At 41.5% G+C, this 26,141-nt stretch overlaps 1 protein-coding gene across 8 annotated transcripts in view; it reads right to left on the bottom strand.

Annotated features, from left to right (window-relative positions):
* Window positions 1–5,895: 5,895 nt before the first annotated feature.
* fcho2 (FCH and mu domain containing endocytic adaptor 2) overlaps window positions 5,896–26,141 on the bottom strand; it is a 47,117-nt gene continuing 26,871 nt past the window's right edge. Inside the window, exons 12-31 of one of the 8 annotated variants that reach the window (XM_069168320.1) lie at window positions 25,913–25,969; window positions 24,917–24,974; window positions 24,524–24,699; window positions 21,956–21,980; window positions 20,975–21,019; window positions 20,287–20,326; window positions 20,023–20,102; window positions 18,671–18,754; window positions 16,499–16,996; window positions 15,968–16,083; window positions 15,760–15,895; window positions 15,517–15,594; window positions 15,207–15,266; window positions 14,616–14,727; window positions 12,805–12,960; window positions 11,923–12,055; window positions 10,019–10,218; window positions 8,968–9,032; window positions 8,683–8,847; window positions 5,896–8,592 (exon numbers count right to left, since the gene is read on the bottom strand). In XM_069168320.1, the coding sequence (XP_069024421.1) occupies window positions 8,570–8,592; window positions 8,683–8,847; window positions 8,968–9,032; window positions 10,019–10,218; window positions 11,923–12,055; window positions 12,805–12,960; window positions 14,616–14,727; window positions 15,207–15,266; window positions 15,517–15,594; window positions 15,760–15,895; window positions 15,968–16,083; window positions 16,499–16,996; window positions 18,671–18,754; window positions 20,023–20,102; window positions 20,287–20,326; window positions 20,975–21,019; window positions 21,956–21,980; window positions 24,524–24,699; window positions 24,917–24,974; window positions 25,913–25,969 (2,307 nt within the window). In that variant the 3' untranslated portion in view covers window positions 5,896–8,569. The remainder of the gene's footprint in view (window positions 8,593–8,682; window positions 8,848–8,967; window positions 9,033–10,018; window positions 10,219–11,922; window positions 12,056–12,804; window positions 12,961–14,615; window positions 14,728–15,206; window positions 15,267–15,516; window positions 15,595–15,759; window positions 15,896–15,967; window positions 16,084–16,498; window positions 16,997–18,670; window positions 18,755–20,022; window positions 20,103–20,286; window positions 20,327–20,974; window positions 21,020–21,955; window positions 21,981–24,523; window positions 24,700–24,916; window positions 24,975–25,912; window positions 25,970–26,141) is intronic. The other 7 variants (XM_069168338.1, XM_069168347.1, XM_069168329.1 and 4 more) reach the window with 7 other exon arrangements.

Genomic DNA, 26,141 nt, shown 5'->3' with positions numbered 1-26,141 from the left:
CCGCCGGGGGTTTAACATTTCACATGACTCAGCGTCTTAATGTGAAAAAGAGGCAAAAGGATGCACAGTTGGTCATGCTGAAATCAGCCATTTAGAAAGACTGATTTAATCACTTCCAGCCACTGACATCCAGTTGTTGTTTTTTTTGTTTTTTTCATGTATTCTTTTAAATGTAAAATTCAGGTTGTGTTTGGGTACACTTCAGAAAACATGAAGACACTCTGTTTGAAGGAAGGTATTCTCCTTTGGGGACAGACTTTGGAGGAGGAAAAACTCCAAGCAAAGTAATTTCTCTGTCCAAAGGATATTTAAAGATTAAATTAAAAATGTTTTCTTTTCCCATGAACAGGCTGCTTCGCTGCACGGTTTTATCCACAAATAGAGTAGGCCATAAAAAAAAAAGTTAAAAAAAAAAAGCTTTCCGAGTCTGATCGAAGGGTGACATTTAAAGCCTCTGATGACTTAACCTTAAACCAAAAACCTTCAGAAATATTCAGCTTCCATAGTTTCAGGTCTCTGTCACCAAACTGTCTCAAATAAAGTGAGTAGGGAGCCCGCGCTAGAGATTTATGTAATCCCGAAGGGTTAATAGTAAGAGTAATTAAAAAAACAACAACCTGTGTGCTAATGTTATGGGCACATAGTCAACTCCGTTGACGCTGTTTGCACCGGTAAAATGGTGGATAAAGCCGCTCCAATCGCTTCAAAATTAACCTGAGCTCTACGCCCAATAGGTTACAACGACAGCAAACGATTGCCTACGGAGTGTACACAGAACCCACATGGTAGGTAGGTAGGTAGGTAGTTAATTAATCCCCGAGGGGGCATTTTTTAAGGACGAGCGCCCGAACAGGGTCACGCAGTTCATTTGGGTCAGTAAACACCAGGCTGCCCGTTCGTTTCCCCAAGGCGTCCCAAATTACCGTTTTTGTCACGGAACGCTGCCGTCTTAGAGAAACCCTAAGTATCAAAAAGCATGTGGGGAAACTCACGGTTCGGGCTAGTGTTTAAGGCTTAAGGTTAGGGGTTTGAGTTAGGGTTGAGGGTTAGGTTTAGGCATTTAAGGTCAGGGGGTAATTTCAGGGTTAGGTTGGATTGGGGTTGAGGTTGAGGTTGGGGGTTAGGGTTTGGGTAAACCCTGCAGAATCGAATCGTTTTATCCACGTTCAAGTTAGCGCGGCGATGAACCGGAAGTTAGCCGGCTCGATCGACAGAAGCCTCTGAAACAAAGCGCCCTGCTTCTATCACAGAGCGTGCCCGGTCTGCATTCACCCCACGGGCCGACACCCGAGTGTTTCACGAGACACCGGATTTAAAAACTCCGTACACTGTGAAATCCAGGGAGATTTATCTGGTTGATAGGTTTAAGCAGCATTGCGGGGACTCATTTGGAAAGGGCTTGACTGTAGATGGTGTTTTTGTTAAAGCACCACACGATAGGAATAAACTCATTTAGATTTATTAAAAAAAAAAAAAAAAAAAAAAAAGAAACAATGGTGTTTTTCAAACAGCACGAACACAGCAAACTGACGTGCGTCACATTTGCTGCAGAGTTGTTGAGGGTGGAGACACAAATGGTTGATGGCAGGTGGACGGAAGAAAGAAACAGAGTGAGCACATGAGAAAGCTTTTATACTCTGGCCTGGAGGGACCAGGTGAGCTGCATTAGCTGACGACCCTCCCTCGACGGCCAGCTTGCTCTGGGACCGCCTCCTCGGCAGTGGGCGGGGCATCACACCTCTGAATCATTCATGTCTGTAATTAGAAGGTTTTCATTTCCTGTAAAATGTGCCCTATTGCTAAAGATTAAGAGACTAAGAATGTGTTTTAAAGCTGATGATCTGCTGTTGTCAGCCGGACAAAAGGAGTTTATCTCCACTCTCATTTTCCTGTCAGATTTGTTAACGCTGAATTCCTGTTCTCGCGCCAGGGGGAAACAGTCAACAGAGCTCTGCTTGCTGAGTGGAAAATGTGACAGATGCCCTTGGATGCGAGTCTGACATGCTCAGGGTTTGAGTTATTCTAAAGAGGTCTTCTGGGTTTCGGCGTGAGCGGGAGAAGCAGAGCGTTGGAATCCATATTAATGCAATGAACTTACACCACGCTTGTTTATTCAGATGGTTTTCCTCGCGGTGAAGACGGAGATCAAATGGGCACATCAATTATAAATCGTCCATAAATGTTACTGATGTGGGTCTCGCTCTCTGGATTTTGGAATAACTCAACTATATGGCTCCGGCGGGCCTTTGGACAAACATAACTGTGACGGGGGACAATAAAGACTGAATGCTCGCTCTGCTCGGGCTGTTTCACGGAGATGACTCTGACGTTAAGGCTCTCTCAATCGATACCAGACACGGACACCTCGACCATCCCAGAGTTTCCTCTGGTTTTAAGAAATACTTCGACAGGACCGGCATCTCCGCAGCTCCCAAATGCACAAGTAATTTGGTGTTTGTGCGCAGCGACTCGCCACAGCTTAGCTTGCAGCATCACAGTGATGAACAGACTTCAAGCACATCACATAGGGTTAAATGAATGCTAACCCCAACAATGTCCCCTGTTTTCACCATTTTAGGGACCTGGCTAGTTATAGCTTCATATTTTATTGCACAGGAAACAAGAAAAAAAAATCTATCTTCTGATCAAACTCAGCAACAAAGTGAATACGCATATTTTTAAAGGTCCCATATTGTATTAATTCAGATCCATTTCTTTCCTGATAGCGTAGCAGGTCTCGGTGATGTATAAATTCTGTGAAAGTGTTAAGAGGCTCAGCCCGCTAAAAAATACACACCGCCTGCACTCAGCAACTGTGCCGTTTGGACTCCAGTAGGCTTGTGATGTCACAAACCCACGCTCGCGTCACTCGTCCGCCCTCGGTACGGCCCGCTTTCTATTTTTACAACGTGGAAGAAAACCGAGAGCGGTCATTCTGCCGCGGAGCTGGCGAGCTCCAAGACAGAAAAAAAAGCCTTTGGTTTCCTGGGCGTGCCTCAGCCAATCAGAAAAGAGGGTCATTGATATGAATGCGCCTTAAAGGCACAGACACAAAACAGCCCGTTCTTGGTAGAGCTTCAGAGAGAAGCTGGTTTGGGGTCCTCGAAACCACAAAAATATCTTCTTATTGGATGTCAAGACTGCAAATAAAACACAGAAAAATTGGAAAACACAAATTACAGAAATACAAATTAAACAAATTAGAGAGAGTGCGTAATTTAGTGGGCTTTAGATGCGACGACGGCCAGCTTTTCTCAACTTTAAACTGCTGCAGTAAGCTGTTTCGCCGTGTTTCCAGTCTTGTGCTGAGCTAAGCTAACTGGCTGCGTATTTAGATACGAAAGTCGCGCCCACCGTCTGAGCACATTTCCCCAAAAATATCCAGTTTTTTTTTGTTTTTTTTTCATCCTCTCGCACTCGCCGTCGCCTTACCTGTACCAAGCCCACGCACTCCCGATTCCCCCGACCCTCTCGGAGCCTTTTCTGAAATGCCTGGCCACACACAAGAGTCCACATGTGGACCAACACACTTTTTGGATACCATTTCGTCTCACATATCTCACTTTGGCCTTTTCAGAGAATAACATCATACACAAGAGACCCTAAGATCTTTCCCTCCTCGTCTCAGCGAGGCAGACGGTGGTGGTGGTGGTGGGGGTGGGGTGGGTGGGGGGGAAACGAAAGTAGAGTCAACACTGATGGCTCGCACATGTGGGCTGTGAAGAAGGCCGCGCTCACAGGGTGGATTTCAAACAGCGAGAGGGAGGTCTTCGGGCAGAGAGACACGAGGGGATGACTGAGTGTGTAAATACGCACAAGGTGTTGATGTAGCGCCGAGCGCGGGCGCACGGTCGTGCATACATCTTCCTCCTCCTCCTCCTCCTCCTCCTCCCCCCCCCCTCCTCCTCAGCAAAGGCACCGCACGAGGTTCTCGCAGTGCAACCGGTACATTGGTAACACATGTCGCTCTGTCTTCGAGCTTTGTTTTCATGCTCTATCATCCCGCATTTAGACGGAGAGTTTAATACAAACCTTTTGACGCGGATTATTTCCACACACACACACACACACACACACACACACACACACACACACAAAGACAGTATACAGATTTTTTTTTTTTTTTTTTTATCGTGTCATATTGAATTGTTTGACTTTTTCCAGGCAAACATATTTCATCAGTAAAATCAGTATCTTTAAAGGGGGTGTGGGCGAGGGGGGGGGGTTAGAGGGCTTTAAAAGGCCAGTTCAGTCTAAGGCATTATCTCTTTCTTTTTTTTTTTTTTTCTTCGATCCCATATCGGTTCAGGTCAATGCAGTGTGTTGTTCAAATATTTCAACCTTTACACTGAGCACACATCTGTACTAAAGCACATCCAACCGTCTCTACACAAAACAAATAAAGTGTGCACGCAAGGTTTGTTGATTATCTTTGAGGACAGGGTTGATTTTTTGTTTTTGTTTTCTGGAAAGAGATATTACTGCTGACTCTTAAAATATTTTTTTTTTTTGCTGCTGAAGCACGTGGTCACAAAACTGTCTAATAAACACTATATTGACCACAGCTTTCTGTGAAAGATACGACGACCTGGCCGTGTAGAGTCGCCGAGCTACTCTGGCGGATATGATAGGATGGTGGACCGTAAGAGCGTCTGCCCGGTAAATGTTTGAGGAAAAACTGCCGTCACAAATTTATCTCTCGGGTCAAGTTAAAAAAAAAAAAAAATGTAAACATGCTTCATTTTAAACAGCTTTAAATATGGCCTACCCGATCTGACCACCATCAACGATGTCTAAATTAATTAATCTATGAATCAATTAACTTGTAACAATGCATAATTGGTGCCACTGCTACCGCCACACGAGTAGCTCTGATAGGCGCAGCGGGGTGGTGGGGGGGGGGGGATATTATTGGAAATATTTGCTCGTTAGCACTAAAGATAAAGAAGAATTCGTTTTTCAGGTACGTGGTCGTTAAGGGGAGATCAGGTTATATATCGACTGGGGATCGTCGATGTCTGTTAAAAAAAAACAACAACATTGTGCTGACCCAACAAGTACATGTTGAGATAATTAACTGGAGATGTCCAGTGTAAGTTGTTGGTACCTGTTTTTGTGCCTGGCTGACTCAAAGAGCCCGTTGTGTTGTTTTTTTTTGTTTTTGTTTTTGTTTTCTTCCCTCCTCGTTTCTTTCTCTCCCCGCACCTGATTTCTATCAAAGCTGCTTAACGACATGATTGGTTTCCACCTGTGTAGTCGGGCCTTGGCTGCTCATTGGTTCCCTTGGACTTTCGGGTTGGCCAATCATCGTCTGTGGCCCTCAATAAAAAGAGTTCACTCTCTTCTCTCTGTTTAGTCTGCTTGACCTGGTTTCACCGTTTTGTGGATGATGAGTAAGTTAGAGTGCCCTTTACAACTTCTGTATTTGTATTGGTGGTTTTTTTTGTTTTTAGAGAAAAGGAAATTAGGACTTTTTGTTTATATCTTGTTTTCAGATGTGGTTGTTAGTAAGGCCTAGTTTTGTATTTTTAATCTCAATTTTTTTCAGCATAACAACCGCTGTCCCATCGTGCCCCACATTTTAAAAAGTCTAAATGCTAAAAATCTTTTTGTCTCGTCTTTTTCAATTCTTCGGTTGTCGTCTCCATTTTTTTTTCTCATGTTCCCTTAAATGGGAGGAAACGGCATAACTGCAGGAAATGTCAGGGAATCATCAATCAGTGGCTCCACCTCTGAGGACCAACTCTCATGGCAGTCCACTCAATAGTTATGGGACAGTTCAGTGTGGACCAAAGTGGTAGATAAACTAAGTTCCTTGCACAGTCGTGCCACCAGCACGACAAAAAATAACTCTCACTCAATGATAAAGCTCAAAGAAATCACACAAAAACACACTTAAAGTAGTCATTTTCATATATTTGTATATATTCATATATTACACATTTAATACAGGCACAATGAGAAATCATAAAATAGACAAAAAGTGGCTGAAATATTGGCAAAAATGTATGAGATTCATTTACACAATGTTGCTCTTTTTAAACTCTGTTTAATACAACAAATAAAAAGTAGAAAGAAAGAGAGTGAGTAGAGACGGTGACCGTAAAAGGAGCCCTGTAGATTTATTTAGAAAGTTTTTTTTTGTTGTTTTTAAGGGACAGCAAGAACCAGCTTGCTAATACTGAAAAACAATTACAGAATCTGAGTACTTTTTTTTTTTTTTTTTTTAAATGCCTCGTCTGACCAAAACCAACAATATAATTAATTCAGAAAGAACACAGAGCGACGTGTTGATTTCTCACTGTACACATATGCAGTGCTACAATTTGAGGATTTAATGTAAACTCATTTGAACTGCCTTCAAACATTTGGCTTGTTAGTTAAATCCATTTAGGATTAATGTCTGCTCCTAAATTAATATTAACGGTTTGAGTTTTTAACCAGGTACTAAAAGAGTCATATAAAACACCAAAAACTGATGATTACATGTATTCACGCTGGCCAAATATGTCTGAAATCCAAAACATCTTCTATTTCTAAGAGTTTTTAAGTGGCACTTAAGTAGATTTAGGAGTCTAAATCACGTGTAAACCAGTTAAAAACTATAATAAGTCATGTTTTAAAGTACTGAGGACAAAGTTAAAAAAAAAAAAGCGTTATGAAAACTTAATTATCTGAGAGGTCAGTTGGCCACATGATGCACAGTGTATGAAACTCCTCACCCTGAAAAGTTCCAGCAATTTTTCAATCACAGCTTTCAGGAAATTTATCCTTAAACACATCAACCAAATTCAGGATGAGGACGATGTTTAAAAAAAAAAAAAAAAAAAGAAGTCCCGTAGAAGATAAAAAAATACTCCATCAAGAAGTAAACCAGCGTCTAAAGCAGCACCCCTCGATTAGTAAAAGACAAGAACGAAGCACCAAAGAAGTGAAACGCGGCAATTCTCCACCTGTCCATGTGCTGAAACCCTGGATGTGTTGTATCCCAGCATGCACTGGAGCCAAGGCAGGACAGGCAAATTAGTACTCTATCACAGGGCAATTGGCAGTACTGTCGCAATATCTAACCACAGGAAGCAACACCGGATTACTCGGTGTCGAGCGGCTGCGATAAGGCATTTCAATCATTAAATTTGGCCCGCCGTTCATTTACGCCGACGACTGCGTGGTGAGAGTACGAGAGGCCGACGAGCTTCGAGTAGAAAAAGACCAAAAAAACGTTATAAAAGAGTTGTTCAAACGTTGTCACGGAAGGCGAACCAGACTCGTTACTGGAAGACAGCGGGGATAAAAAGAAAAAAGAGGAGACGGTTTCCCTTCAATATCCAAATAAAAGGAGTAAAAAACAAAAATAAACATAACTGCCACTTTGTTGGTGCTTTTTTTCGTTAATTGTGCTGTAGTATATAAAAAGGAATAGAGAAAAATTAAGATTCAGGCACGTTTCTCCATTGATAACACATTTTTGTAATTTGTTTTTTTTAAAATGCCACTTTTTCTTTTTTGTATTTATATATATATATATATATATATATATATATATATATAAAAGGCTGCAATTTAAATTGGGTTGATTTTTTTTTTTTTTGTTATCTAATATTTGACAATGTTTTACAGTCAGAACAAGTTTTGACGAAGACTAAAACGGGCTTAAAAATGTTTTTTTTTTTTTTTTTTTTTAAAAGACCGCACTGGTCAGACTGCAGTGGACGATCAAAGATGCATTTCACCACGGAGACATGTAGCTTAAATCTGGGTAAAACATTTGTGTTGCCTGTTGTTCCACAGTACAAGAGGAGGCACTGAGGTCAGATTATTTTTTGCATTTTTCTTTCTTTTTTTTTTTTTTTTTTTAAAGCACTTTGATATCATTTTTTAAAACCATGCTTTGTGCCATAAGTGTGCGAGTACTGTTTAAGACAGGTTCTACCTTCATTGCTTCATTGCACATGATCGAAAAGAGCGAATAGAGGAGAAAAAAAAAAAGAAATCAGTAAACAGAGCTGATCTGAGAGTCAAGAGCTGGTCGAGCAGAATATTCAGTGTTATTATTTACAATTCAAGATCCACGCAGAGATTCTTTTTGTTTTATATTCCTTATAAGGCTGGTGGAAAAATGAATATGAGGAAAAAAAAAAAAAAAGAGCATCTGTAAGATTGTTAGTGCACTTTTTTTTCTTCTTGTTTTTATGATTTCAAATACAATAGATTTATAGCTAATTCATAAATTGTTTCTGACTATACAAAACAAATGGATTGATCAGAAAGCATTATTAGACTTCATATCTACACATTTTCCTGAAAGCTCATCTTAGTTTTCTTTCATTATTATTATTATTTTATTTTTTTTAAACAGTGTTCAATACTCAGTGCTGTTTTCTTTTTTTTTCTTTTTTTATCGTAGTGAGATTCTGGCTTCCTGGCTGAAACTGTGACACTTGTGCTTGGATGGATCCAGAGGTTCAGGAGGCCTTGGTGGCAAGTTTTGTGTCCAGCATGGTTTTCTTTTCTTTCTTTTTCTTTTTTTTCTTTTTTTTATTGAGAACCAGAGTGGCGGGTGGTCGCCTCAGCAATCTGCCATATAACGTCCTGAAGACACAAGGGGTGCAGTTTGAGTTGTTGACGCAGTAAACGGATCGGTGTCAGGTGCACACAGAAGAACCGAGCTGCACTACGTACCTGTGGCAAACCTCTTCTTGTTGAGGGAGAGTCTGTACCCGCTCCCCTGCAGCTCCATATCCACTCCTGACAGGGTGCTCCCGTCGCTCATGAACTGCACCGCCATAGTGGAGGGGTTCGACGGACCACTTGACAGGTCGAACTTGGCCCTCAGAGACCCAGAGCCTGGAGGTCGGACGCAAACGGCTATTAATCGCTCGCCGGGAGACGATCCAGCTCTCACGGTAAGATTTGGAGAAAAACGTTCATAAAAAAAATGACTTTTATGAGAATTAAAACCCTTACCTTCATTTTCTGATTTTTCTGAGATGTCAGTCAGCTTCCAAAGACACTTATTCTGCTCTGAATTCCTAAATTAAAAGAATGAAATAACACTTTAGGGCTAGTCTATTTCATTCAAAAAGAGAAAGCAACCACACAGGTCTCTTGTGCAGCTAGTTACGACCCACGGTTTTAATATGAAACCCGGTTCAGACCAAACATTCAAGACCAAAACTGTTTTAGATTATTGCAGCAGTGTGAGCCTAAGGCTATCTGACGGTGTCGCCTGCAAACTCAACTTGTAAAGTCACCAGTGGGCAGTTTTAGAACGAAAAGCACTTCACGTCTTTCAACAGCCAATCGGCTCGTAGCAAAGTCAGTTTTTGTCGTTTCATCACCACTAAAAGTGCAACTGTCGCAAGTCACTCACGATCACTGTCCTCATTCGTGTGTTGTGGCGCCACAAATTTACATCGGCCACAAAAAAAAAAAAAGCTAAAGCAGTTAAGGACAGAGCGTCGCTGAGGTGGAGACATAACTACTCGCAGTTTGTCTGCAGCATTTTAAAAACCTGACAGTTTACACCAGAGCAACTAGACGAGACGGTTTCAAATCATCGCGTCACACATCTTTGGTGTGGGTCGACCTTTAAGCGACCTCGAGCGGTTGCATAAATAATGACAATCTGGTGTCTCGGAGAGGTGACTCAGTTCAGATGATGTGAATTTAATGAGTTGTTTTTTTTCCACTCGTGTGGAGGGGGATGAAGGTCGGGCGGAGGGCTCGGTACGACAGCGGACTCGGGTGCAAGACTTCGAGAGATTTGTTTTTTTTTTTTTACTACATTTACTGTTGCCGTGACGATGAAGGTTGCATTACATTGAGGAAGCAGTGAGTTTAACGTACAATCATCTTTTCTCGAGCCAAGTCTTTTTTTTTTTTTATTGCCTAAACCCTCAGCGGGATCTCCAGTTTAGAAAAACCCTGCTGCGGGTCGTATTCGAAGGTAGGAACCATCCACCTGCACGGTCGTACGGGGGTCGGAGGGGTTTGTTGCGAGAGCACCGCGTCTCACCATACGGAGTTGGGCAGCGACTGCACGCCGGTGACTCCGCCGTCCACGGGCACTAAGATCTGCAGGTTGGTGAGCGGGCCAGGCGTGTCCATGGACTCCGGGTTGTAGCGGTAGTCCACCCGCAGGTCCGTCGTGCTCGGCGTGCACTTCCAGTACACGGCCATGTTGAGGGGAGTGGAGTGGATCCCGTCAGACAGCACCTGAACACGTGGAAAGAGGTCCAAACTTAAAATTGAACCAAAGCTGCTTTTGAGTTTGAGCAGTGAAGTGACATCGCCAGTATATTTGGTAAAGTTATGGACAGCACACAACGGCATTTAAAGCTCCTGTTACTTCCTGCATGCTCCGAAGCGGAAGCCCCGAACAAAGACTAATTCTTCTCGTTTACAAAAAACGCTGTCGGGTTAAGCTGACTTGGCGGATTCCTCGATTGTTTGTTTATTTTACGCCTCGATGAGCTTTCGCGAACATTTCAGCGTTTTCATTATATTTCCCAATCCGCTAAAACTCAAAGTTATTTGTTAAAAAGAAGCTTAAAAACGTGGTGCCTGATGACGTGCCGGCAGGACGGCTTTCAGTTTGTTTGTAAAGTTGTGTGCTAACCGGAGGGATGAGGCCTGATCCTTGATGACAGCGTGGCAAAACACACTGATCAATCCAATATATTTAACCCCTGCCTGCCAAAAGGCTGCCGCATTTCAAGGTTTGCAAGAGATACTATTAAGAACTATATACAAATGTACATATGAAAATCATCCATAAATGATAAAACATCTGATCGGATTTCCAATCTCAAACACTTTGGTTGATATTTTTTGAACATGTACAGTACTGACTGTTTAAATAATACAATCACTCATCATCGAGTACGTAATGACGAGTCTTACTCGCCTTGACATGTGCGCACAGTCATGCAAACACACCACATAACAATTACAATGTGGATTTTCAAGTTTGCACAATACTACTTTTTTTGCATACAATATAAATAAACTACTACAACAATGCAAATAAGCCTATGTAAAGCTTAAAATCAAGCTTTTTTAAATTCGTTTTAAAGGCGTCCCGAGACGTTTAGCTTTGTGTCCACATCAGGGGTCTCCAAATGTTTCAACTCCGAGAGCTACTTTGACAAAATTAAATTGTCCCTGTAACATTTATTCACATAGCTGAGCTCCACCCAAAGCGGCTGAGTAAGCTTCTTTTATGTGAACAATAACAAATAGACAAACAATAACACACATATATATATACTTAAATTACATGTTAACATGTTTTTATGTTCTTTCATATCTGTTTTTAATGTGAAACATTGCATGTACATTTCTTTGAACTGCATTTCTTGTGTGAAATGTTCTATACAAATAAAGTTTAATATTAATAGTGTTATAAATTGATACTCAACACACTCATACTCAACCAGCTACTGGTTGGAGACGCCTGCGCTACACACTGCAGGTGTGATAAAGGTTTAAACCAGGCTAACCACGGGACTTAAGAGTAGTAAACGTATTCCTATCTGGTACCAGAGAGATTGCGAGACTGTGTTTGCAGACACAGAAAACAGTGTTCAAACTACTGGAATATAATAAGAATGTTATCATGCAATGCTGTAAAGGGCTGTAGGATGAGACTCCAACACAAAATAATGTGACAGTATTTCTCCTTAATGTTGGAACATGGGTATAAAAAGTACAATATTTCCCATTGAAAATGAATTATTTTCTGCGTATAAAACCTCCCTTTTCACTCCCCCGGCCTCATATTCACACTCCCCAACTGCTGCTTCCTCAGACTCGAGCACTTCGGGAAGTATGTTTAAAAAAAAAAGAGGAAAAAAAAACATTCTTTAAACTATTCTATCTGGACGGTGCTCCGGGCTCGACGCCGGCTGACTGACTGACCTGGTATTTGAGGACGTCTACGTTATAGTAGGAAGCTGCCGGGTTCTGATCTGAGACTTTTCTGAGGTAGGACGTCAGCGCTTGCATGTTGAACCAGAAGTCCTTGGAGTTTGAGTCACTTTGGGAAGGATCACTGCATTAAAGACAAAAACAGTCAGAAAGACAGACACACACACACACACACACACACAAGGAATAATCAGAGGCTCAATTATTCATCGCTCCTCTTGGCTTTGTGTGTAAAGCTCCAATAGCTTGGAAAAAATGACCCTGTTATATCCAACCAGCTACTAAATCATGAATTCCATTTGATTCAATTAGTCCAGCCATGTGGTCTTGGGATAACTGAGGGGAACCAGAGCGAGAAACATAAAAAAACAAAACAAAACAGACAAAGATGTCATTGTTCATTACTGTTTGAGAAAATCACAGTTTTAAAATAGAACAAAACTAATTTAGTGTCTTAGCTGCACTGTGCGTGAGATGAAATGTACGTTATTACTGCCTGAAGTTAAAAAGGTTGGAGATGCGTTAAAGTGCTGAATGAAGCAGCTGTTAGGTGAAGTTTTTTTTTTTTTTTCTTTAGAAGAGACATGGGCTGTTAAGAACCTGGCTGTTAAAAAGTCTGCTGGAAAATACTTCCTTGACAACTTAATGATAGGTTTATGTCAGATTACTAATTGAATTTCCTCTCGCTGACGCAGACTACATTTCCTCCATTCTCGCCCGTATCGCTCTGGTCCAAATCCCCTCTTTTCTCTTAACCACGACTCTGACAAGTCGTCAACTCATCCGCTTCTGCTTTAGTTCCTCAGTTGCAATGAAATAACAGCCTGTTTTGTATTTGAGCTGTTTGGTGATGAGCTTTCCTGGACAGCTCACCTGTATAAGAGCTGTTGGTTGGGGAGGATCTGCTCCAGCCTGCTGGTGTTCTTCAGTTTGAAGGTGAGGACGGCGGGGGAGGGGTTAGTGGTGAACACCTTGATGATGCCCATCGGGAACGAAAACGTCATGTCGCCGGTGATCTTCACGATGCACCTGTGGAGTGCAGAAGGCGGAAGATTTACCACGTTGAATGGAAGCCTTTTCAAGACCTTTTTTTTTAAGACCACATAGAATCAAATTTATTACGCAGTGTGAAAAAAAAGCTTCTGAGACTGTTCCTGTTGTGCACAAATGAAGCGCAGCACGGTGATGTGCACGGAGCAGGGGGAAGCTATAACCTTCATGAGTAAGTATTGCAAGTTACATCACTTGATCAACACCAGCACCTGAGTTACATGCATTTTTGTGACCACTGGTATATGTGTGTTTTTTGCAATTTCACCATAGACTTAAATCTTGAGCAGAGAGCGCATACAATTTTATGTCCAATTTTTGGGGAACAGAAAGAAGTTTCAGGTATGTCAAAAAAAAAATTTTTTTTTTACATAACTCAGGTGCTGATGTTGATCAAGCAACTTAACTTGAAATACTTATTCGCAAAGGTTATAGCTTCCCCGCTGCTCCGTGTGCATCACAGTCCGAAAGGTTCATGGATAACCAGTAGTAACAATATGGTGAGGACTGATTTACGACATGACATTTTTGCCAATTACTTCCGTGTATTAGATCACAATATATATCAATCGGCACTTGCCAATCATAAGCTGAAGAGCATTGTAGCTACTATAGCTAACAGTAGTGACAGTGATGGATACAGCTCTGACGGTGTTGACTGAATCTTCACCAAAAAGGATTGCAAAGCATCCTCAAGTACAATCTACCGTCAAAGCAAGCCCACAATCATTTACAAGAGCCATGGAAATCCTGAGCTAGTATTTATTTCCGACACATATTGAATTTCTTTGATTATTCCATGTCCAAAAAAGACCAGAAAACTTCCCAAAAACGCCCATCACAACTTCCAAGAACCCAAAGATCTGCTTCAATATAAACAAGATGGAAAATATATGAAATACACTCATTTGAGAAGCTGGAGCCAGAGAGTATTGCTTAATTGCAATTATTTCATTATTAAAAAACAAACCTACATTTGACACAATTTGTCTAATTATGAGTCATAATTTAACTGATTCCTGTTGTCTGGTTCAGTCATTCGCATTTACCTCCATGTGCTTGGTTCATCTCCACTTTTGCCAGTCTGTAATTATATATCTGTATACTTCGATAATCTCGTGTCGATCCAAGCTGCTGAACAACTTCACTGGTGAGAGGAGTCTATGTTCAGTCTGGGTCTGAGCCTATAGGTCTTGCTGGTCTTGGCCCACAGTGGGTCTCAACCTCGCACCGCGTCTCCGCTCGCTGCATTGCTTATGAAATGTTCCATTTGCTAATCCCTGCAAAAATAAGCCTTCTGCACAGCAGCAATTTAACAGCAGTTAACCAATAAAACGCTGTATGTTTTTTCTCTGCCCCGCGCTATAATCTGCGCCGTGTGCGTTATCCACTCTGAAAGAATGGTGTCAGACTAATGCAAAACATTCCACACAAGCGGAGCGAGCAGGGGAGATAACACGCTGCACGACGCCCGTCCGAAGGCCCGCCGAGTGCGGTTCGCTACAACGACCGCGTACGACTCATAACGTCATATGTTGTCGCAGTTCAACTACAAAATACAGACAGTAATGTGCATGCGTGCGGGTCCATGTCGGGGGGGCCCTTTGAGCAGCAGGAGGTCATGTGAGACTCACTTAGTGGGATCAGCTCCTTTGAAGTAAGCATTAACCGATTCTGTGAAGGCCACGGCAATGGGCAAAGCATCTTGGGATGCCAGAGTCACAGGGCTGGGGCCGCGAGACGTCCCTGAGAACGAGAGAGAGAGAGAGAAGAGTTTAGAGGCGCGTTGACTCGGCTGCGGATCAGACTCTCAACATCAGAATCAGGAGGGTTTGATCATGCAAAAGATGCATTTTATTATTGTATTTCATGAGGTCAGCCATTCAAAAGTCAGGAGTGTTGTTATTTCTCAATAAACAGAAATAAGGTCTTTGCGTAACGGCTGCTTTAGTTAAAACTGAGAACAACCTCAGACAGCAAAATAAGAATATTAAAAGTAAAACCAGTCAACTCATTCATCGCCTTATTGTTTTGACGAGCAAATCATCGTCATGTTAGGAGCTGAAAGTGAGAAACGGGCTGAAAATAAAGAGCACACAAAGACGGAGAACTGCAACCACTGCAAAAGCAAGATCTCCGGTCGTTCATCCATCCAGCCCGTTTCAACAGACTGCTGTTAGTCGGCGCTTTAAACACACAGAGGAGAGACCGAGCTTCAACCGTACCTGCTGGCGTCTCACACCGCTTCTCAAAGGTAGGCAGCTTCGCTATGAACACATCGTCCTCTTTACGCCAAAGTAAAAGGCATAAGAGAGGGAAAAGGAGGAGATACAGAAACCCAGAAAACACAAACGTGAGGAGGGATTGATGTCACAGTTTCTAAACGTGTGATGATGATGATGATGATGACTTCAGGGGAGTTTATTTATGCAGTTTAGAGCAGAGGTGAAGATTTGTAAGCAGGGGGACGGGGGGGGTGGGTTGGTGGGGTGGGGTAAGGTAGGGCGGGGGTGGAAACGAGTTCGGGAGACTCACTGAGAAGAAATAGAGGAGAGAGGGAGAGCAGCTCTGGCTCGGGGGAGGAGAGCGGCAGAGCGAAGGTGTGCTCGGCTCCTGCAGGGAGACGAGTGGAGGGAGGAGGAGGAGGAAGAGGAGCGAAGAGAGAACGGCACACGGTGGTGCGGAGATAAAAGGTATGTGACAGGTCGGTGAGGAGGAGCTGAAGGGAAAAAAAGAAAAAAAAAAAAAAGGAGGATAAAGTTGTTTAAACAGGCCTACCGACAGTGGGGGTGTTGCCGGCGCTGAGCGAGGCGTTCGAGGACAAAGAGGAGGAGCTCTCCGCGCGGGCGAGCGGTGCCGTCTGGGGAGGAGAAGGGCTGGCGTTCGAGGTTTTGGGCGGGCTGAAAGGCCGTACCTGAGTAAAGGGATGCTATTAGAAGGTACTTTGAACTGCAATAAAAGCCGTAGAGATATTCGAATGACTCACAATTTCATTGATTCCCGTGAGCTTTCCAGTGGGGAGTTTGGGTCTGGAGGAGGGCCGCGGCGGAGGCACCAGGGCTCCGGCTGCCAGAGGGGTCGTGGGTCGGTTCGGGACTGGCACTGCACGGAGACACACATGCAGGTTTTTGTTGTTGGTGACAGTTAAAGTGGAAATTAGGTACAAACATGCGTGTAAAACGTGTTAGAACTCATTCGTTGCTCCTCATGCATCAGGACTTCTCGTTTAAAAACCATAAAAGCAAAACATTAAATATGGAAAATCATGACAGGAAACAAGTAAAGCATGTTCCAAAATAAATTTCACAAGTAGAAACTCAAACACATTGCAAACCAGGCGGTCGGTTAAAGAAAATAAACAAAAAAAAAAACCAACAGAAAACATTCACAAACACAACTGTCAATTTCAAATACAAAATAAATGCACAAAAAATAAGAAAAAAAAAACCAAAATGTAAAAAATAATACTCCAAACCTCAGGCATAAATCACGACTCTAACATCAGTATTAATGTTACCATTGAATATTTTGCTCGACGGGGCTGCAGGCGTCGCCCTATCTGTAATCCCAGAGAAGACCTCAGTGAAACAGGTTTTGCCGTCCTCTCTGCTACCAGCCGAGTCAGCAGACTCATCCGACAGGAGGCGGCTCGACCTGCCGCAGCCCGACTGCGCCCTCTGGAGCTCCTTCGCCGACGACCCCGAGCCCTGACGGAGAGGCGGAGCGAAGTTATCGCTGAAGGCGATCCACTGGCTCTGGGACCAGGACACGGAGGAGAAGCCGTCGGCGCTCTTCGGAGGGCTGGAAGCGGTCGGGCTCTTGATGGGGTCGACCGGCTCGGCGGGCCGGGTGATGGGGGCGCTCTGGGCCCTCGCCGGTACGGGCTGGAGGGCCGGGAAAGGGTTTTCTGGTGAGTCCCAGGGAGAGGATGCGGACGAGGAGAAAGAGGAGACGTCTTTGGATTGCTGGCTCTCGGCCAGGGGAGGAGAGCGCTCCCGCTGCTGCACCGTCTCGGCTGGAGGAGGCGGCGTGATTGACAGGGAGGAGGTAAACACGACAAATGCAGAGCAGAGGGTAGAAGGTCAACTTTATCAGTCGCACATCTGGAGCAGCAGTGAAATTACTGAAGAGATCCCTGGAGCAGTTAAGAGCAAGTTCTCATCTCAAACTGTCTCGAATTTAAGATTTTATGGGAGAAATAGCCGATTTAAAATGATCAAATTAGCACATTGTTATTACTTTATTCATAAATTAAAAACAAAACTTGAATGTTAGACACATAATCCCATTCCAGTGTGTATTAGAAAGCAAATACTACTAGGTATACTGGTTTCAAGTAGTGTGGCTGAACAACATTAATCAGATGTGGTTTGACAAAGTAATATAGAGGTGCCGCATTTAAGTAATTTCCTTATATAATCAACAGTGCTGCAACCACAATAGTCTTTTATTATCAATTCATCTGACGGTTATTTTTTTAAGTTTCATCTATGAAATGTCAAAGAAATGACTATATTAATTTAGCTTATCAAAACGGTTATTAATTAGTTACTTGTTGATCGACTTCTCAAAAAACTAGACGGGTTGATTGTAACACAATTTTGCTTGTCTCAGCAACCTCTGAAACCAAATGGATCCAAGCTTTAGGCGTCGTTTAACTCGGTTTTAGATCACCGGGCGATGCTCAAAACCTACATGCGTTGTGTTTCTTGCGTTTGTGCATTTACCGTTTGAAGTGAGAGGTGATCGGGGCTCTGCATTAAATATCTGACAACTTTCACGAGTTCCTTCTCCGGACACCATTTCTAGGTTTGTACATGGAGCCATAACACCTTATTAAAAAAAGGTAACTGATCAGCATAAACATGAATTATTAAGTTATTGCGTAACTTCTTGGTCCCAAAAAGCATGTGACAGTTGAACCTCTTGAGACGATATACTGCATAATCTTGCAATTCAGCTTCTGTACAGGATCTCACCACTGCCATATTCTTTAAAAAATAGTTATGTTCTGATCATTATATTATGTTTGCTAGTTAAACTTGTGTCTAAATTCTTAAATAACCATCCAGCCTCCCAGGGTCCTCAGAGAGTCGGTGGTCCCTCTGAGGAAACTGTAGTCATGAAGAATATGGTGCTTGTCATCGAGTTTTATGGTAATTTTACTGTATAATTTTTTTCTTTTTGTTTTATTCTTTATGTATTTACCTGTTTATTCTTCAAAATGCAGTTGGTATATTTTAAATTGTTACACGATGTTCCTTTCCATTGTTCGTCTGTTAAACCTGTTTACAGCTAGCAGCTGATACAGCTAGTTCGGACTTCATTTTCTATAATCATATTTCTCTTCAAGAATCATTTTTGTATTGGCTGTAGCTCTCGGAAAGTTTAAAACTCGCTCAAAGTCTGCGTAAGCACAGTTTTCATGTTCAATCTTTACAGAAATATCATGCATATCTAAAAGATATCAGCTTATTAGCAATAAATGTGCAAAGTGATGACCCTGATTTTAGAACCGCATACAGACGAACATCCTGATGATTAAACTATAAAGTCAAATGCATTTAAAGTAAAGAACACTCCAAGATGTACAAAACCATGAAGTATATACCATGCAAAACAGCGGGTTGATGGTTTGTCTCATGTTGTCCAAGTTTTCATTTTAAATTACTGTCACACACATTTTTACCTGATGCCTCTGGCAGAAAGACGTCAGAGTCATTCATCAGAAAAGATGGAGATGGAGGGATTGAAAAGAAGACAGATGCAAGGTCTGACAGGAACAGGTACAAAAAAATTAAATAAATCAAACAAACAATACATCAAGTCACTTAAACATAAAAAAAAATATATATATATATATGTCACTGTAATAAAACAAAAAGACAAGTTAAATAAACTGAAACGTGTGTAAAACTTCAAAATAAAATCAATGAACACAAAATCAACAGATTAAAACAACAAAAGAAAAATACATGTTTACATCTTAATCTTTTTAATACGTCTTAGACTTGCACAATGTGTCATGTGTGCATTTGGAGCTGGTAATGCTGCCACACTGTACACGGAGAGATTTAACAGGCTGAAAGCCGGGACTTAATTCCCATCAGCGTATCCTAATCAGGGCACTTTTTGATGCTCTTTTGACTTGTAAGCCGAGACCTCTGACAGTAACGAGACACTGTTTGACAACATACGTGCCAGTGGGCTTTATAGCCGACCCGCTGACCTCAACTAGGTGCCAATTAACTGTGGATTACGCTTAACCTAGGCGATGGGTCAGTGCTAATGTCACTCTGTTTAAACACCGGTGTTGTGCACGTAAAGCCATGAGAAAACACTCGATCCACGTTACACGCATTAAAAACACAAATGTATCTTAGGGAAATATACCTGTAGAGACTACGAGAAGTTGAACAGAAAACAAAAAGTACAAAAAGAACCAGAAATATTTTTTTAAATAAGAAGATAAGCACAGAAGAAAGAACTCTGACCTGTACATGATTTACAAAAACAAAATGCAAACTGGGATTGAAAAAGGCCGGAGAAGTTGAATATATTGTTGACTTCAGGGGTCAATTCCTGAATCTGGGACTTCACTGAGAGGAAGAGCTTTCGAGTGGGTAGCTCAGAAAAAGAAAGAGAAGGGAAAAAGTGCTTCGAGAGATGGTGAGAACAGGAAAAAGAGAAAAATGACAGACTCAACTCAGTAAATGAGTAAAAATTACATTACTTTTAACACCTTAAGGTAGAAATCCTTCAGATTTTCATGAAATCAGACAGAATTTTTTTTTATACCATTTATGTTCTGTCTTTTTCTACTATAGCTGCTGAAATTACTTTTGGCACATTTTATTATTAAAATCATGAGAAGTTTGTTTTATTAATTCAATTGCTATTACGACTGCAAACAAGATGATTCCAAACAGGCCTGAAATCTTAAGGAATTATTGTTTTACTGTTCTTTTTTTTGTTGATTTACACTGTATGATGCACGGGGATAAAGATGATGCTAAGCTTTAATTAGGCTTTCTGTGTTACCTGTCGATGATGACACAGAGGAGGAGGATCCGACTGTCGGGCTGAACGGGTCCAGAGACAGAAGGTCGTTGTTCGTCAGCCTGTCAGAGAAAAAAATAAAAAAAATCAAGCTTTATTGAATTTCAAGCTAAAAGAAGCTCAATTTGATATTGAGAGTAACATATGAACACAGACAACAGGAAATTTATAAAATTTAAATGCATTTATAATAACCGACACTGAGCAGATGATTTACAAAGAAACGTTTTCATGTTTTATACTCACTCATATGATGTTGGCACTCTGGGTTTTCCTAGTTCATCACCTACAATAGGAGGAACACAAACAGGATATTCAGACCTTCGCAGAGTGACGACGGCAGACACACATTCACAGGAAGTAAAAAAATACAAATAAAAATCCAACCCAAGGTTTTTAACGTGACTGAGAAAAAGTACATCACACCTTAAACCACAAACATAAACTGAGGCTTTGATTGAAACCACCATCAATCATTGAAAGTTATAGAAATATATCTGCAGTAAGATTTAGGTTAGACATATTTTTTTTTTTTATAGCCTATTATTTTTTATTCATGAAGTAATGTCTTACCCAAATACTGCAAAAGCGTTAACACACAGGGTTGTGCTGTGTTGTGCACTTTAAAACAGGGGATGGAGGGATTTTGTAACAAGAAATAAAATCAGAAATCGTTTTATTATTTCATACCCCTGTCTAAAGTATTACATAGGCAACCTGAAGCATCACATAAGCACCAGAGATGATGAGGTACAACTAAGAGGACCCGAATTTAAAAACAATACATGTAAGTAAATTCTTGAAAATAAGATAGTTTGCTGAGTGTGAGGACCCCGTGTCAGTAAAGTTAGCCGGAGGCAGAAGCTGCTGTGAAAGGCTCCTGTGAGGGGAAGGTAGCACTGTAGGCTAACTGCTGCAGTGAAAACATACTCACCGCGACCCCGAGCCTTAGAGCTTAATGTAGACACTCCTGTGAGCCCTGAGCATACGTAGAGTATACATCTATCAATGCCATGCTGCAAATTGATCTATTCAATTCAATTTTATATATAGCACCAAATGACAACACAGGTTATTTCAAGGCACTTAACACATTGAATTCCTTACATTAGAGCTTTACAGCATTATACAAAGGAACCCAACAATTCAAATATTCCCACGTAAACTGGGAAGAAAAAACTGTCCTCTAAGGGAGGAAAAACCTCTTTTAACAGGAAGAAACCTGACAGTGGGAAGGAAAAACTCTCTTTTAACAGGATGAAACCTCAGATAGAGGGAAGTAAAAACATCCTTTTAACGGGAAGAAACTTCCAACAATGGGAAGTAAAAACTCTCTTTTAGCAGAATGAAACCTCCGACAGCGGGAAAGAAAACTCTCTTTTAAAAGGAAGAAACCTCCGACAGAACCGGGCTAAAAGGTGGGTGGCCATTGGCCTCGACCGGTCGGGCTGAGGGGACTATATCTAACTCTTCACTATAACAACGTTTCAGCTGCAAGAAGTTCCTGGATTAACAGTCAGGGCTTTTGAGCTTTTTTCAAACATGCATTAAGCGCGATACTTATTTTTTCTACAAGCACCTTTGGGAATACAAACACAGCAAAACTCACAAAACCGTGCCAGATAATTTCTGACATATGAAAATATAAACAGCTAATTTAGTAATTAATCTTATTAGTACCACTGAGGGGGAGGAGAATTATCCCTCAAGCTCACATTGATAGAAAAGAACAGTTATTTACTTTTTCTGGGGGATGTGTTGGTTTTGGCTGGGTTTCTGGATTTTTCCTTTTTTAAAACACAACCTCTTTAAAAACAAGTCGGGCCAAGAAAAATGTCAGTGGAGAAGTCGTACGGTCGACCCCTCCCCTCCTCGTAAGAGATACAGAGGTCAGGAAAAAAATTAAAATACTCACTGGACTGGTTCCTCCGCATCTGCCCCTGTAAGCAAAAACAAGACATTTAATTAATCAAAGATGTACACGACCCACCGCCATGAAGTTTCAACTTGTTGCTCGCCAGTTTTGTTTACTTTGTGGACTAAAAATCATAAGAAGAAGCGCAGGAATGAAGTGATCGTTCGCAGGACACTTTGAAATTTTTTTCATAAAGTGAAAAGCATTATTTAAGGGGGTCGTAGATCCACTTTTGGGGGAAACTGTGCAACTTTTAGAAGCTTAAACTTCTTCCATTTTTACATAATTTGAACGTGTAACCCTCATTTTTTGATACAATTCCAAATACATATATAAAAAAAAACAACCTGTAATTATGAATTATTCTGAATGACAGCGGGAATTTTCCACTTCAGAGTTAAAGACATTAAATCACAGGATTACTCTCCATTCACACATACCAGACATCAAACCTAGGGTGAAAAATTCAGCAGTGTACGTAAGCCCATAGAAAGAAACAGACAGCGTGCCCTCAACACTTCACCAACTTCCTTCACAGAGACTTTTTCTTTTTTTTTTTTTCCTCCGGACATAAATCTGCCGCATCCCGCTGCGTAACACCAGATATGAGAGATAGACTCTCGAGGGGCCGCCGGTTTCGATGAAGAACTTATTTCTAACAAGAAGAAAGGTTAGGAGGGAGGAGGAGGAGGAAAGGGGAGAGGGGGGTCGTCAAGGGATGAGAAGGGGGGGAGTAAAAGAAACAAAAATGGGTTTAAGGAACACAGCAAAAAGCGTTTAACCACCGTAGAGCTGCGAGGCCGGGGTTTAGTCCCACAGGCGCTAAGCGGCAAATGGGTTCAATTACGGCTCTTGCTGGCCACACACACACGCACACACACACACACACACACGCGCGCGCGCGCACACACACACGACTTCCAATGCTATTTCAATAAAAGGAACACCGTGGAGGGGGAAGCAAACAGGAGGAGAAATGAAAAAGACAGAAAAATGAGCACTGAGGAAGAACAAAAAAAAAAAAGAAGAAATCTCTCAATAATTCACACCAGATGATGCAACTGTCGTCATCACCTCGGATGTACGTTTTAAATCTAATTCAAAACTTTTTCTGTGGACATAAAGCAGGCAAAGGGAGCAAAATAATAAAACTGGAACAGAAAGAGAGGAAGGAAAATATAATCTCATGACTGCTGCTGTTTAAATGCAAATAAACACCAACAAAGGTCCGTTTTTTTTAATTTTTTTTTTTTTATCAGGATGAGAACCAAACTGCAATGAACAAAGTAAAAGTTTGAAATGAGAACTTTTTTTCCCCCAAAAACTCATTTAATTAAATTGAAAAGAAAAAGCCCCTCCTCTATAAACTTGCAACTTATCTTTATCATTAATTCCTCGGGTGGAAAAAAGAAAACATTTGTAGAAGCTAGGCAACTACCCCCATAAAGTATTCATAAATAACCACAGCAGAGTCCTGTCTCCGACAAGTGGGCTCCAATAAAAAGCCAAAGTGTTGAAGCAAACAAAGAAAAAAAAAAAAAGAAAAAAGAGAGGTACGACACAAACAGTGAGCGGTGACGGTAGCCAGCGTGGAGAGAAAGGGAGGATGAGCGAGAGAGAGAGAGAGAGAGAGAGAGAAAGATGCGGTGACACTCGTTTAATGTGCAGCCGGAGAGCGAGGCGGGTGAAACCCGCTCGGCCCCCTCCGCGACACCGAGCATGCCCTCTCAGCCGCTTCCACAACAACAACAACAGCAGCAGCAGCAGCACTAACAACACACGCACGACGCATGTTTGCACACGAGCAGTAGTGGTTTTAAATTTTAATGGCAGTGGCTATTTTCATAGAGCAGCAGAGAGTGATTCAGAGATTGAGTGATGGTGAGGGACAAGGAGCTGAATGAGGAGCTCCATGACTGAGGTCACGGATCAGACTGGGCTCTGGATGCGTGTGTGTGCGTGTGCGTGTGCGTGTGTGTGTGTGAAGCCATTGCCGCAAAACATTTCCTAAAGTGCCTGCAGGGAGAGCTGAGTGCGTGTGCGTGTGTGTGTGTGTGTGTGTGTATATGTGTGTGTGTGTGTGTGTGTGTGTGTGTGTGTGTGTGTGTGTGTGTGTGTGTGTGTGCGTGCGTGTGTGTGTGCGTGCGTGTGTGCGAGTCTGCAGTAAAAGCCAACATCAGACACTTAACTCTGAAATTGTTTCTGAATTCTTTTTTTTTTTTTTTCTTCACACACACACACACACACACACACACACACACACACACACACAGGAAGAAAAAGTGATCCCAAGGTTGTTTGACATGAAACTGAACCCCGAGTAAAAACTAAAACATGAAATGTGTGTGAACAGGAACCTTAATGAATCAGAGACCAATGTGGCATAGCAAAATAAATTGGACATAACATGAGGCTTTCTAATGTAAATAAAATGAGCTCAGAGAAGGAGGAAGCCGTGGAGAACGTGTGCTGATAAATTAAGTTAGATATTCTCCTGTTGCCCTCTAGTGTCGGTGAGGAAGACTTCCGCCGCAACAGGTTTTCAGTGTTTGGTGTGTTTTTCAGTACCGAGGTCGAGGGCGACAGGATGATGTTTCCGATGGAGGCCTTGAGCTCGTCGATGTTGGCTCGGTGCTGGTGCGTGCCGTTGTTCGGCTGGACGGGCTTGATCTGCACGTGGAACTTCTTGGGCTCGTCTTCGTCCTCCGAGTCGCTGGACGAGTAGAAGGAATTCTCTTTGGCATGTGAGCGGAGGAAAAACAAAAGTTAAGGAAGAGGAAAGGCAACAAATCCCAGAGCAGAAAGATAAAGAGATCATGCACAGTTTTTTTTTTTTTAATTTATCCTTGGCTTCAGACTGCAGACGGGTGCGAACAGAGAAAAACAAACAGCGACAAATCCTCGGTGTCTCGCAGGGCTGGACGAAGTGCGAACAGTGTGGAGACGCGCGGAAAAGGATATCGTTTTCATTCGCTTCTGGTCTGATACAGAAACCCTCGGCATCAACTTGAGGAACGTTCTGCAAAAACACAAGCACGAGCAAAAAAAAAAAAAGTTGAATTCAAAATCTATTTCCAATCAACACGGTTAAAAGAAATCTACTCTGTGTCGAATCCAATTTAAAAATAAATACAAAATTCTAAACTTTATTTTTTTTTTTCACAATTTTAAACATAGTGGTAAAAAAATTTTTTTTTTTTTTTTTTTAAATTTAATTCTGAAATTGTATTCCAATCACATTTTAGACAACAAACTGCTCAATTTAACTAATATAGATTTTCTATTAAACATTTCAAAATAAGACAAAAATGAAGTGTTGACTAATATTTCTTTTTTGTCTTCCACCTTATGCAAAATTTGAACAAAATCTTTAAAACTCAATCTTTTAGATTTTGTTTCCTAAATTTGTCTTAAACCTCATCAAAGCCAACTTGTTCTTCAACTAATCAATTAACAGATATAACGTTCATTTTTCAATTCTGATATTCTATTTCTGAGGAAAAAAGGAAATGATCACATCTGTACAGTATCTGTAACTACACTACAAATGTAAACGGATACACAGTGGAAACACACAAACACACGTGCATGAACCTAAATCACAGTGGTGATCACATAATTTATAGATATTTACCCTACGAAATCAAACAGGGAGCACTTGAAATCGATCCCCATCATTTCACATTGAATATTCATAAATGCCACTTCGAAGGGAAACATTAATAACAATATGGTATAAAGAACATATTTTTGTTGTGCTCTAGTCTGGATAAAAATATAAAAATGTTATTTAGTTTTTTCCAAATTGATATATCTAAAATGAAATACAGCATATTTTACTCCTGGATATGAATATTTACTACGTGTGTGTGTGTGTGTGTGTGTGTGTGTGTGTGTGTGTGTGTGTGTGTGTGTGTGTGTGTGTGTGTGTGAGTGGGTGGGTATTAGTTTGCTTACAGCATTCTGGATGTCTATGGAGCCAAAATATCCGGGGGGAGCGCCATTGGCGGTGTTCTACAAGCACAAATGGAGAGAAAATGAATGAATGAATGAGTGAATGAGGAGCCATTCCACTAAAACAAACAAGAGGGCAAGAGACAAGAGAGAAAGAGAGCGAGAGACCGAGTCACATGTTCCTAAAGCACTAAAATACAGAGCAGACTAAAACGAAACAAGGATCTTTTCC

This window comes from Embiotoca jacksoni, unplaced genomic scaffold (assembly GCF_022577435.1).
Source record: "Embiotoca jacksoni isolate LCO1_2020_lvr unplaced genomic scaffold, fEmbJac1.0.p SCAF_10, whole genome shotgun sequence".
Lineage (NCBI taxonomy): Eukaryota > Metazoa > Chordata > Actinopteri > Embiotocidae > Embiotoca > Embiotoca jacksoni.
The sequence above is the reverse complement of the archived record's forward strand: the minus strand, read 5'-3'. Positions and strand labels throughout refer to the sequence as shown.